General features: G+C 44.4%; 2 protein-coding genes across 2 annotated transcripts; one reads left to right on the top strand and one right to left on the bottom strand.

Moving 5' to 3' along the window:
• The first annotated feature begins 669 nt into the window (after positions 1-669).
• On the top strand, positions 670-937 carry LOC124504777 (guanine nucleotide-binding protein G(I)/G(S)/G(O) subunit gamma-3-like). Its single transcript, XM_047070308.1, has one exon. It carries the CDS (start codon positions 670-672, stop codon positions 895-897), a length of 228 nt encoding a protein of 75 aa, XP_046926264.1. The 3' UTR covers positions 898-937.
• A 2,278-nt stretch (positions 938-3,215) lies between these two features.
• LOC124504774 (T-cell surface glycoprotein CD3 gamma chain) lies at positions 3,216-11,486 on the bottom strand. Its single transcript, XM_047070303.1, has 7 exons — positions 11,330-11,486; positions 6,913-6,936; positions 6,223-6,450; positions 5,487-5,618; positions 4,813-4,856; positions 4,329-4,412; positions 3,216-3,902 (listed from the first exon to the last, which is right to left on the bottom strand). Exons 1-6 carry the CDS (start codon positions 11,382-11,384, stop codon positions 4,347-4,349), a joined length of 549 nt encoding a protein of 182 aa, XP_046926259.1. The 5' UTR covers positions 11,385-11,486; the 3' UTR covers positions 3,216-3,902; positions 4,329-4,346.
• Between the last annotated feature and the right edge of the window lie 1,112 nt (positions 11,487-12,598).

Genomic DNA, 12,598 nt, shown 5'->3' with positions numbered 1-12,598 from the left:
GTGGTGACACCACTTAAAATCAATAGGCACAAGATGGATCATTCAAAAAATAGTTCCGGGGGGCACCCGGGTGGCTCAGTTGGTTAGGGGTCCACTTCTTGGTTTCTGCTCAGGTCATGATCTCATGTTCATAGGTTCAAGACCCTCGTTGGGCTCTGCGGTGACAGTGAAGAGCCTGCTTGGGATTCTCCCTCTCTCTCTGCCCCTCCCCGTCTCATGCTGAATCTGTCTCTCTCAAAATAAATAAATAAACTTAAAAAAAAAATAGTTCTGGAATAACTGGATAGCTATACAGTTTAAAAATTAGTCAATATATTTGGCCTTTGCATTAAAATGAATTCAAGATGGATCAAAGATTTAAACGTATGAAATGACACCATAAAAATGCTGGTGGAATTCATAGGAAAAAATTCTTAAAAGAATAATCTTAAAATGGGGAAGACCTTTCTAAATAGGAAAGAGCCTAGAGTGCTTGAGCTGCAGGAACTGGGTCCAGCCCTCGAGGGACCTGTGCCCTGACCCTCCCCAGTGGCCTTTGTATCAGCTGTTTCTGCTGCTGCAGTAGATACTTTCAGGTGCAACTTCCTGCAAGGTGGGGCACCCATCTCAGGCAGGTTTTGTGCACCCCACTGACTACCCCACAGGGCCCTCGCTGCCGGTGGCCTCAGGATGAAAGCGGAGACCCCTGTGAACAGCACAATGAGTACTGAGCAAGCCCGCAAGATGGTGGAACAGCTTAAGAGTGAAGCCACCTTGTGCCGGATAAAGGTATTCAAGGCAGCAGCAGACTTGATGGCTTACTGTGATGCCCACTCCTGCGAGGATCCCCTCATCACCCCTGTGCCCACTTTGGAGAACCTCTTCTGGGAGAAGAAGTTCTTCTGTGCCCTCCTTTGAATTGCTCTGTCCCTCCCCCCAAGCTCTTCACCTTTCCCTCTCCTAGGCCCTTCCTTAGGTCAGTAACTGTCGTGAGCCCCCGAGGGTCCCTGCGTCCCATCCCTAGCCCTTGTCCAACCCTGTGAGGTATTCTGAAGCTCTCTGTCACCTATCTGTCGACCCCATTTTGTCGCCCACTGCAGCTGAGCTCAAGTACCCCCTGACTGGGGGAGGCCCCTTTAGCTCCATCCCCAGAAGGGCCGTCAGACTCTGCCAGCATCCTGCTGGCTTCTCTCTGTGACTGGTCAGACAATGGAGAGAGGGATAGCCCGGGTCAGTGCTCTCAGTCTCACCTGGAGCTATGAGAAGGGTAAAACCATTTAAAGAATAAAGTCATCCAGACTCTCAAAAAAAAAAAAAAAAAAAAAAGAAAAAAGAAAAAAAGGAAACAACCTAGAAGCCATAAAAGACCAACGAATTCTGCATTATATGCAGATATTTGTAAAATGTGCACAGAAAACCAATCATCATTAAGTCAAAGAACAAATACCAAAGTTGGAAAAATATTTGCAACTAATATCACAGACAAAAGATCTAGTTTCCCACATATGTAAAGAGCTGTTGCAAGTCAATCAGAAAAAGATAAAAAGATATGAGCCTGTATATCATGAGAGGGAAAAACTCGTGGCTCTCATTTTTTATAAGAAGAATGTAAATTAAAACTACACTGCGATGCTATATTTAACTTATCAGATTGGCAAAGCTCAAAAAGTATGGAGTAAAAGACACTCTCCATTATTATTATTAGGACTATATACTGGTCCAACCTCCATTAGGTGCAATTTGGCAATATTTAATAAAATTGCAAGTGCAAACACATTACAGAATCCAAATTTCATTTATTTGTATTTGTTACAAATAGTCTTAAGCATGTTCAAATGTCACAACTAAAACTATGGAAATTTTAACTGTAAAAAGAAGACATAGAAGAAATCTTTGTGATCTTGGGTTTGGCAAAGAGTTCTTAGACATGATACCAAAAGCACAATCCATAAGAGAAAAAAATGGATAAAATGGACTTCATCAAAATTAAAATTTCTTTGTGCTTCAAAAGTCACCATGAAGAGAATGAGAAGGCAAGCCGCAGACTGGTAGATGTATTTCCAAATAATGTCTTGTAATAAAAGACTTGTATTCAAAATATATAAGAACTCTTTCAACAGTGAGACAAAAAAAAAAAAAAACTAAAAAAAAAAAAAGATTTGAATAGACATTTCACGAAAGATGTAAGAAAGGCTAATAAGCATGTGAAAAGATGTTCAACATCATTAGTCATTAGGGAAATGCAAATTAAAGGTCCAGTAAATACCATTTTATACCTACGAGAATGGCTATACTAAAAAAATATATAGTAACAAATATTGGTGAGGATGTGGAGAAACAGAAACCCTCACCCATTGCTAGTGGGCATGTAAAATGGTACAGGGAGTTTCTTAAAAAGCTAAACAGAGATTTACCATACAACGTAGCAATTCTTCACACCCATGAATCAACCCGAGAAAAATGAAGACACCCACACAAAGATTAACATGAGAATGTCCAGAGCAGCTTGTATAATTCCATTTATATGAAATGTCCAGAAAAGGCAAATCTGATGCGACAGAAAAGATAATAGTCATCGCCTGGGGCTGAGGGTGGGAACAGGGAATGACTGGAAACAGCACAAGGAATCTGAAGAAAGGCAATGAAAATGTTCTACAACTGGTTTATGGTGATGATGGTACAATTGAGTAAATTCTCTAACACGGAGAACAGGAGAAATTGCTTAAAATGAGTGAATTTTATGGTATGTAAACTATACCTCAATACAATTATTTTTTTTAGATGACACTTATACAATGTTAGTCATTACAGCATCGTAAGAACAAAATATTGGAAGCAACTTAAATGTCCATCAGTAGAGCATTGGTTAAATAAAATATAGCGTATCTGTACAACGTGGCTGCATTAAAAAAAAAGTTCCTTTACTTATTGATATGAAATAATCTTAAGGTTATTTTTTAAAAAAGTTTATTTATCTATTTTGAGAGAGACAGAGAGACAGAGAGAGAGTGGTTGGGGCAGAGAGAGAGAGAGAGAGAGAGAGAATCCCAAGCAGGCTTCACGTTGTCAGCACAGAGCCCAACGTGGGGCTTGAACTCATGAACCATGAGATCATAACCTGAGCTGAGATGAAAAGTCAGATGCTCAACTGACTGAGCCACCCAGCTGCATCAATCTTAGGGTTTTATTAGGTGAAAGTGCAAGATGTAGACAGTATGATACCATTGGTGTGAAAAATAGGGAAAGGGAGAATAACGTGTACTTAAGAGTTTGCTTGTGTATGCCTAGAATACTCTGATTTATAACACCTTATATGAAACTAGTATGTTGTTTTGTCTCTGGGGAGGACAGCTGAATGGCTGGGGATGGAGGTGGAGGGAGACCTTTCATTGCATATTTAAACCAAGTAAATTATGACACATACAAAAAGTAAACAAAAATTAAAACTTTAAAAAATAATATTCAAATAGAGGGGGTTGTTAGATCTTTTCAATTTTCTTTTACAGAAAAACTACCTTCCAATAGGTGGCGCTCCTGCAACACCATACATATTATTTTCCTTTAATTTTGTTTGATTTTGAGAAAAATCCAAATTTGTTCTGATGGCCTTTCTTCTCCATTTGTCGCCTTTGGGAAACTTGAATCTAGATTTAGGGCTGAGATTCTCTCAGCTAGGAGTGCTCCAAAACGTATTGCTATGTTCCTGAGACCTATCCAGAAGGGAGGACACCTGGATTGAAAAAAGAAAAATTGGGGTGGGTTCAGAAAACCAAATAATGCTTGGGTCTTGTTTTCCTGATAGACACTTTTCCTGCTTGATTGGATCAGAACTTCTGATTGATTGATTGGTTGATTGAAAGTTAATAGAGGTCAGTGGTTCTTAACAAAAGGTGATTTTGCCCTGGAGGAGACATTTGAAATATCTGGAGATTTAAAAAAAAAAAAAAAAAAAGAAAAAAAAGTAAGGTTTATTTATTTTTGAGAGAGAGGGCAAGTGAGCAGGGGAGGGGCAGAAAGAGAGGGGAGACACAGAATCCAAAGCGGGCTCCAGGCTCTGAGCTGTCAACACAGAGTTGGAAGCTTAACCAACTGAGCCACCCAGACGTCCCTATGTGGAGATATTTTTGATTGTTACGGCTGGGGGCACCACTGGCATCTGGCAGACAGAGGCCAGGGATGCTGCTAAAAACCCTACAATGCACAGAGCAGTCCCGCACCACAGAGAATTATCAGTCACCCACTCTCCCCTAAGCTTTAGAGCTGGTTGGGGAAAGGAGACAGACTTGGCAGCAGTTGGAAGGGCAGGTAAAGGAAAGGTAATTTCTTAGAATTGGTATAGAAGAACACACCTACTTTGAGTCCTGAGTTCAATTTTTCCTCAATTGTTTTCCTTGAAGGTGGCTGTAATGGTCATTTTCCCGATCCTTGAGGGGCTAAAAAGGACAGCACGGTCATAAACTCATCTTCCCTCCCCCTCTCTGAATTAATTTGATGCATATTTATTGAATGCTTTTTCACGTGCAAGCCTTTGGAGTGGGTGCTTCCCTGTCCTGGGGGTGGAGAGAGGACAAGGGGGAAGGGAGGCTCTGTATACGGTTTCTTTGTGTGTCCCTCTCAGTGTGTCCTTCAACTTTTTCTCACTAGATCCTGACCTCAGTCTCTCTCAACCCTTCTTTTTCTTTCATCCGTTCTGCTCAAAGGGTAACTATGTAATCATCTGGTATGCCCTAAGTAGTTCCTTATCTGTACGGTATCCTCCAAATAACCTGCCCCCCCCCCTCCAAATTTTACCCCGAATTGTAGCAATGTCTCTTTCATTCCCCCTTCCCTTACCTGGTAGAGCTGGTCATTGGACAACAGAGTCTGCTTGTCCGAAGCTGCACAAAAAATAAACAAAACACTCAAAGTAGAGTGGCTAATAAATTGGGTTCTATTCACACACTAGAGTACTAGCTAGCAGTGAGAATTAGTGAAATACATCTTCATACGAGAATACAGATACATCTCACAAGCATGTATCTGTATTTTGAGTGAAAGAAACACACACACGAGTATCTGCTGTATGAGTCCACTGACATAAGGAGTGAAAACAGGCAAAATTAATCAATGTTGTTAGAAGTCAGGATAGTGTTCACTTTGAGGGCTAGGGAGAGGCCGGAATTGACTACAGAGGGGACTTCTAGGGTGTTGGTAATATTCTCGGTCTTGAACTGGGTGTTGGATTCATGAGTGTGTTTGCTTTGTTTAGCTGTATGCTTGTCACTCATGCATTTTTCTATATGTAGGTTTTACGACAGTGAAGAGTTTTTTAAAAACACGGAGGAAAACCAGAGGGAGGTGGATCTTGTGACGGGCATGCATGCTGTGAAAAAGCGGTGTCCTTTTCACCCAACTGTGCGCGTCCACAACGCATGCCTACCTCGTCTCTTCTATTGGGTCTATGTCGGTAGGAAGGAAACTGAGGGTCCTAGGTGGCCTCCTCTCTCATTCAAGAACCTTCTTCTTACCTCTTGACTGGCGAACTCCATCCTGTCCAGCAATGAAGTAGACCCCAACAGCAAGGAAGAAAATGCTGATGATCTCAGCGAAGACAAAGCCGGATACGGTGGCTCCGCTTAGTTCAATGCAGTTCTGACACACTGTGGGGAAAGGGAGGGACAAGGTCCTTCAGGGTGTGAAAGTGGTTCTTCTGAATCTTTTTCTCTTGCCTACAAGTGATAATGCCTATATTTAGGGTTGCAGATTCCTCTGTGCATGGTATGGAAAGGAATTGCCTGGGAGGACACCTGCACTAAGAATGCAATACTTCTTGATGTCCTTCTATGGCCCAGGTGTCCTGGGGAAGCAAGCCCATGTAGTCTTACCACCAGGAACTATATGAAATAGAAGGAAGATCAGATCTTCTTCTCCGTGGTCAACTGCCTTCTACATTTGATTGCCGCTCACCTTATAATCTCCTCTGTCTCCCCTAGCTACACCAACTCAGTTTATAGCAGCAAAAGCCGACTGCTCCAATCCGTGGGGGTCCATCCAAAACCAAACCAGGCTTTATAGGACCGGTTATGCTTTTCCAAGAAGATTGGGGGAACTGTGTGGTTATATTCAAAAAGAGGCAAGCTGAGATTAAGAGAGCCAGAACGGTTTCGTGTCTATTTCCATACTCGCCCACCCGGGGCAGGAAGCCCACCAGAACAGCAAGTACTGATTAATTGTACGACAAATGAACCGAAGGGGATTACATACTTCTGAAATACAGTTGGAGTGTTCTTGAGCGGTTCTCGGATCCTTGACACCAATATATCCCTCGAGGGTCCTTGATACTGCTTCCCAGATTCTGTATATTTTTATTCTTTTTGTGGGGCTGCATTTCCTTCCCATCTTTAAACCATGTGACATCTTTGTCTGGTGACTCACAAGTCAGAAGTACCAAACCATCTTCTCGATCGCTGTTTACTCTTACCACAGGAATTTCTGAAAAGGGAAAAAGCCATGGTCTGTTAAGGGTCTCTCCTCTGGAATTCTCCCTGCCCTGGGGTATCAGGACCAGACCATTACAGCAGTGCTTCTCAAACTTTAATGTGCACATGGATCACATGGGGATCTAGTGAGAATTTCAGGTTCCATTTAGTAGTTCTGGGAAGGGATTGCAATGTGGCATCTCCCAGGTGATGCTAATGCTGTTGGTTCATGAGTCTCACTTTGAATAGGCCGTAGCTGCTAGTGTCCTGTTTCTACTCCAAGAACTAGAGAATGAATCGCTTAGCTACAGGAAAACCGCCTGTTCATGACTGGCCACTCATCTGGAAGGCAACAAGAGATTTGCTATTTATCATTCATCATCCCATCCCTTCCATCACTCACTCCTGTAGGACCACTATGGTAGGAACCATATTTCCATGAGACTTGAGGACAGAAAGAAGCCATGCACCCTACCTTGTTTTGACTGGGCCAGAGTACCTGTAGAGATAGAAGACAGAGAGCGGATTAGCTGGGCATAGAGTCATTCAGATGCCCTGAGGTAGCATTTCCATAGTCATTTGAGGCCAAGATAGAGAGAGATCCTAATCTACGGGAGTGGACGGTATTTATACTTATTTCATCGAAGTGTAGCCTAAATCATCAAATTGAATTCAGGGTGCTGTATAATAATGTGTCTGGTGTTTGTCCTGGATTCCTGGGAGGGAGTTTCTAAAGCCTTGGAATTTCATGAGCGATAAGATTGTCTGTTATTCTTAGTGGGCTTTTGGACCATATATGAGTTTATGCTAATGAGATGACTCAGGATGGGGCTGGTCAAAAACCATGTAATCTAGGACTTTGAGCCCTGGAAGGGAAGGGGGCCGGAGATTGAGTTCTGTCACATGGCCAATTATTCAATCAATTATACCTATGTCATGAAACCCCAATAAAAACTCAGTGCACAGGCACCTGGGTGGCTCAGTCAGTTGAACGTCTGACTCTTGATTTCAGGTTGGGTCATGATCCCAGGGTCGTGAGATTGAGCCTCATGTTAGGCTCCGTGCCAAGCAGGGAGCCTGCTTGAGACTCTCTCTCTCTCCCTCTGCCCCTCTCCCATGCTCACACGCTCTCTCTGTCTCAAATAAACAAAATTAAAAAAAAAACAACAAACCAACAACAACCAAAACCTCAGCGGAACTTCCTTGTTGGTCAACACAATGTATCAGGAGGGTGATGTACTCTGATTCCACAGGGAGAAAGCACAGAAGCTCTGTGTTCAGGGCCCTCTCAGACTTTACTTTATGTGCTTCTTCATGGAAAATCCTGATTTTATTTTTTTATACTAAAACTGTAATAGTAAATGCGGCACTTTCCCGAGTTCCGTGCGTTGTTCTAACATATTATCAAATCTGGGAACCCTCCAGATTTGTACTCCGTGTGTCAGAAGTGTAGGTGGTATGGGAACCTCTGGACTTGTGCCTGGAATTTAAAATGAGGGCGGTCTTGTTGGGGACAGTGTGCCCTTAACCTGTGGAGTCTGATATTAACTCTGGATGGCTAGCGTCAGAACGGTACCGCAATATTCATAAGGGTATTGCCTCTGTAGTCTGGAATGCTCTGCTGTTTTTAGCAGCTAAAGTTCTGGCCAAACGTGGGCTTACACCAACTAAAGCCCCCCCTTTTAAAAAGTTTTTTTTTAAATGTTTGTTTATTTTTGAGACAGAGAGAGACAGAGCATGACTGGGGGAGGGGCAGAGAGCGGGAGACGCAGAATCTGAAGCAGGCTCCAGGCTCTGAGCTGTCAGCACAGAGCCCGACGCGGGGCTCGAACTCACGGACCGCGAGATCATGACCTGAGCCGAAGTCGGCTGCTTAACCGACTGAGCCACCCAGGCGCCCCAAGACCTTTTTAAAGAAATGTTTATTTATTTATTTTGAGAGAGTGAGAGAGAGTGTGAGCAGGGGAGGGGCAGAGAGAGGGAGAGAGAGAGAGGGTCCCAAGCAAGCTCCGTACTAACAGCGTGGAGCCCAACCTGGGGGTCAATCCCACGAACTGTGAGATCATGATCTGAGATGAAATCAAGAGACCCTTAACTGACTGAGCCACCCAGCCACCCCTACACTAAGTAAAGACTTTTTAAAGTATGTACTTCTAGAATCCTCAGCCTTGGTGATCCGTTTTTTTGTAGAAACCCTGGATGCCGTAGGGGAGGTAGGTATTCAATAGCCCTCAAATCTGTCTCAAAACTCAGGGTAGTAGAGTTGTATGCTAGATGTACTACAGAGCACTGACACGGGAATTCAACTCAAATGAGTTTAATCCAAACATGAACTAAGCACTGTACGTACCTGGCATGATTAATCAGGGTGGAAAAAAAAGACTGTAATACAAGAACTAACTTGCTGCTTCCAAAGGGTTTACAATGAAGTAGAAAAAATAAATATGTATGCAATTAATAGAATAGAATTTGTCAATTATCTTTAGTACTTCCATGAGTGCATATGAAAGGGGGTAGAAGCTATTGATTTTGCCCAAGAGTGAGGCACAGGGAAACCTTAACAGAGAAGGTGACGTTTGGCTGGGCCTCAAAGAATGATTAGGAATTCACCAGACAGAGAAGAGCATTCTGGGAAGAAAGAAGAGACGAGCAAATACACGGGTTGGAAAAGGACAGAGAGGTAGTGCGTCTAGATGTAGAGCGTGTGATGGGGACAGATAGGGCAGAAGTGAAGTATGATGGGAAAAAAAGGTGTGATGGAAACGGTTGGAAGGAGTCGGCTGTTTTAGAACTTCTAGCAGGACTGAACGGATTACTAATAGTACCTAGTACAGTATGTGGAACATGGTCAGAGCTTTACATTTGTTGAATGAATGCATGAATGACTGGATGATTGAATTAAAAAAAAAAAAAAGAAAAGCAAGACAAACCGTTAAGAAGATTTCTTGCTAGCCTTTCTTCCTGACCACCTGGTCACCATGGGAGGGACAAAGAGGTCCCTCATTCTAACTCAGATTTTATAGGAGAGAGGGTCCGTCCACCTGATCGCTGACATGTTTTAATTTTGCTTCTCTGAGTCTTACTCCTTTTTAGGGCTTGAGAGCTCATGTAGCCACATTTCCTAGGTTGACTAGTGAGCCAACAGAGCCCCAGAAAGGAGGCATTGTCCAAGTTCACACAGCTCACTGGTGGCTTGTCTTCTTCAAGTCCCCCGCTCAGCCATCACCCAGCTTGGTTTCAGCAAGTGGCACTGCCTTCCACTTAGTTCACTGAGAATGTAGATGCCTCTGGTTTCCTTTCCATCTACATGCCTACCCATGACTAAAGCCATCTTCCTTTCTCTTCGTCTCAGATGGTAAGGTTGTCTTCTCTGCATCCTTGAGCCCACTCTTGACTCCATCCTTCCAACATCAACTCCAGGACCTTGGTCTACTATCGTTTCCTTCAGCCTAGAAACGTGCCCAAATTTCTCTCACACTCAAAAATAGTTCATCTTAGACCCTATTTCCTTTTCTACTTACCACTTAAACTCTCCTCATCCAAACATCTTTAAAGAATAGTCTGGGGGTGCCTGGGTGGCTCAGTCAGTTAAGCATCCGACTTCAGCTCAGGTCATGATCTCACAGTCTGTGAGTTCGAGCCCTGCATTGGGCTCTGTGCTGACAGCTCAGAGCCTGGAGCCTGTTTCAGATCCTCTGTCCCGCTCTCTCTCTCTCTGCCCCTCCCCTGCTCATGCTCTGTCTCTCTCTGTCTCAAAAATAAATAAAAACATTAAAATAAATAAAGAAAGAAAGAAACAAACTGAAAATTCTTGAAAAAAGAAATAAAGAATGGTTTGCATTTGGTGCACTTTATCACCTGCCCTGTATCTTCTACATGTTTCCATTCAGTTTCCACTCTCATACTACCCCACTGAAACTGTTATAAATCAGGCATGGCCCTCCTTTATTTTGCCAGATTCCACAGATTTAAACTTTTAAATATATTCTATCAGCAGACCTTTCTATAATATTTCATACTCTTGGTGATTCTTTCCTTCTGGAAGCTCTCTACTCCTTTGGTTTTCGATGGTATTGCCCTCATCTGGTTATTCCAGCCCTGTGATCATCCTCTTATCTCTTCTTCGAGATGTTTTTCTCTAATGACCCTTTAAAGGTTAATATCTTCTCAGTTCCATCCTCACTCCTCTTCTTTGGGGGTCTCACATTGTACTTGTGTGATTTCAACAACTTTTGTGGTTTTAGCCTCCCCCCGGTAGGTGGAGAACCATCTCTAGTCCAGATTCCAGGCATTGACCCAGTTCATCTACTTCCTATTGTTTATTTCCAACTGCATATTCATACAGGCACCCTTTACTGCACCTTACATTCAATCTGGTGACGCTGAAGCTTCTCTCTCCAGTTAGACTATAAGCTCACTAGGGCAGAGGTTTTTATTCATCCTCATATCCTTCTAGCCTGTTATGTAATAGGATCTCACTCATATTTGTTGACCAGTTGACCAGCGGAGCAACCGAGTGAGCAAATGCCTTATCGGTCTGTCTGCTCCTCACTCCAGCTCTGCGTTAAGGAACACATACTTTTTCTCTTCAGGTTCCTGCCCTGTGCCCTTTGGGGCTACATTCGACCTAAGATGGCGGCATCCGGGTCCTCTCTCTAGCCTGTAAAGTCCTCTGTTTTCACTTCTGAAGAGACAGGGACCCCGTATCTCTCAAGGGACACTGCTTCTCTCTGGCAAAGAACAGTAAGAGGCTTCATTTTTGCCCTTCCTTCTCGGAATTCTAACGTGATGGCTCTGGTAGGCTTGAGGTTAGAGATCCCAATAAATATTGTTTCCCCCCCGGTGATGATCTCTTCCCCTGAGCCTTCCTCCAGGCTGCCAGAACCCCTTACCTTGAAGAAGAGTGACGGCCAGCATGAGGCCAGCCAGCTGCTTCCCCTGCTCCATGCCAGTCTCTGTCTTGTCCCTGCAGAAGCACTAAGCAACCCCTAGCAGCCAGCTGACCTGTTGAGCAGCTAGTCTGGCTCCGCCCAGCATCCCTCAGGCTGGGGCCCCTGTGAGAAAGCACGAATCTGAGCCTCCACCCTCTACTTGAAATGTGGGCAGAAGGGGGCCTCAGCAGGGCTGCAGGTGCAGATGTATTTTGCTCTTCTGCGAAGGGGTGGAGGACGGGAGGTGGCAAGAGGAAGAGGGAGAGAGTGCTGGGTCCCCATTTCAGGGACAGCTTGCACAAGAAAACCCCTTGGGTTCTGGGTAGGAGATGGCCTGGGCCCCTTACTTCGTGACAGAGGTAAACATCTCTGCCACGACCTGTTGCTAGGATCTCAGCCGGTTGCTTGTTGCTCGCTGCTGTTGCCAGAACCGAGGAATTTAGGTGGGAACACTCGTGCTCAGGGCTGGAGACCTGAACACAAGCCCGTCTCAGTCCAGGCCCTTGCTCTGGAATTTTTCACTGCTCTTTTGAGACAAGATCATCAAAAAAGTGCCTGCCTGGAAGAGAATAGGAAGAATAATTGCGAGGGGACAGGCCATATATTTCCAAGGGCCAGAGCCTGAGCAGAGCTTCCGGGATGTTAAGGTTCGTCTCCCTCAGCAGGTCAGTCAGTGAGTCAACAAACACGTACAGAGATCTCGTTACGTGCCGGACATGAGCCAGGTATTGGAGATACAGAAGGGAACCACCAAACCCACGCTATCTCTGCCCTCGGGTAAATTATAGTCCAACTCCGGCAGTGTAGAGAGTTTGGACCCCCGTAGGCCTCAGGGGGAAAAAGTCCACCTGTCTCCTGGGGAGGCTCACTCTGCCTGTGGGTCAATCATGTTGTTTTTAATAGCTACTTCTCATTGAGCAAATATGATGTGTCAGGCACGATGCAAACCTTTTGTCCAAATCATTATTGTGAGAATTAGGCTCTGAAAAATTCCCTGACTGGCCCAGGCCCAGTGGGTAGGCAGTATTGGAGCCGGGATTCAAATGTCTGGCTGAGGGCGGTGGGGGCGGTTGGTGGTGGTTCCAAAGCCCAGCCTCCTACTGGTGGGAAGCTACTTAGTCTGGTATCCCAGGCTGCTCGAGGAGGACCTTGGGCAAGGTCCCAAGAGAGCCCAGCAGTGGGAGGAACCTTCTGGGATGGCTTATGGGATGGGGCTCACAGCTTTTCTCC

This window comes from Lynx rufus, unplaced genomic scaffold (genome assembly GCF_022079265.1).
Source record: "Lynx rufus isolate CCGP_SWC_20201006 ecotype Redwood Valley unplaced genomic scaffold, mLynRuf1.p SCAF_9, whole genome shotgun sequence".
NCBI classification, from domain to species: Eukaryota; Metazoa; Chordata; class Mammalia; order Carnivora; family Felidae; genus Lynx; species Lynx rufus.
The sequence above is the reverse complement of the archived record's forward strand: the minus strand, read 5'-3'. Positions and strand labels throughout refer to the sequence as shown.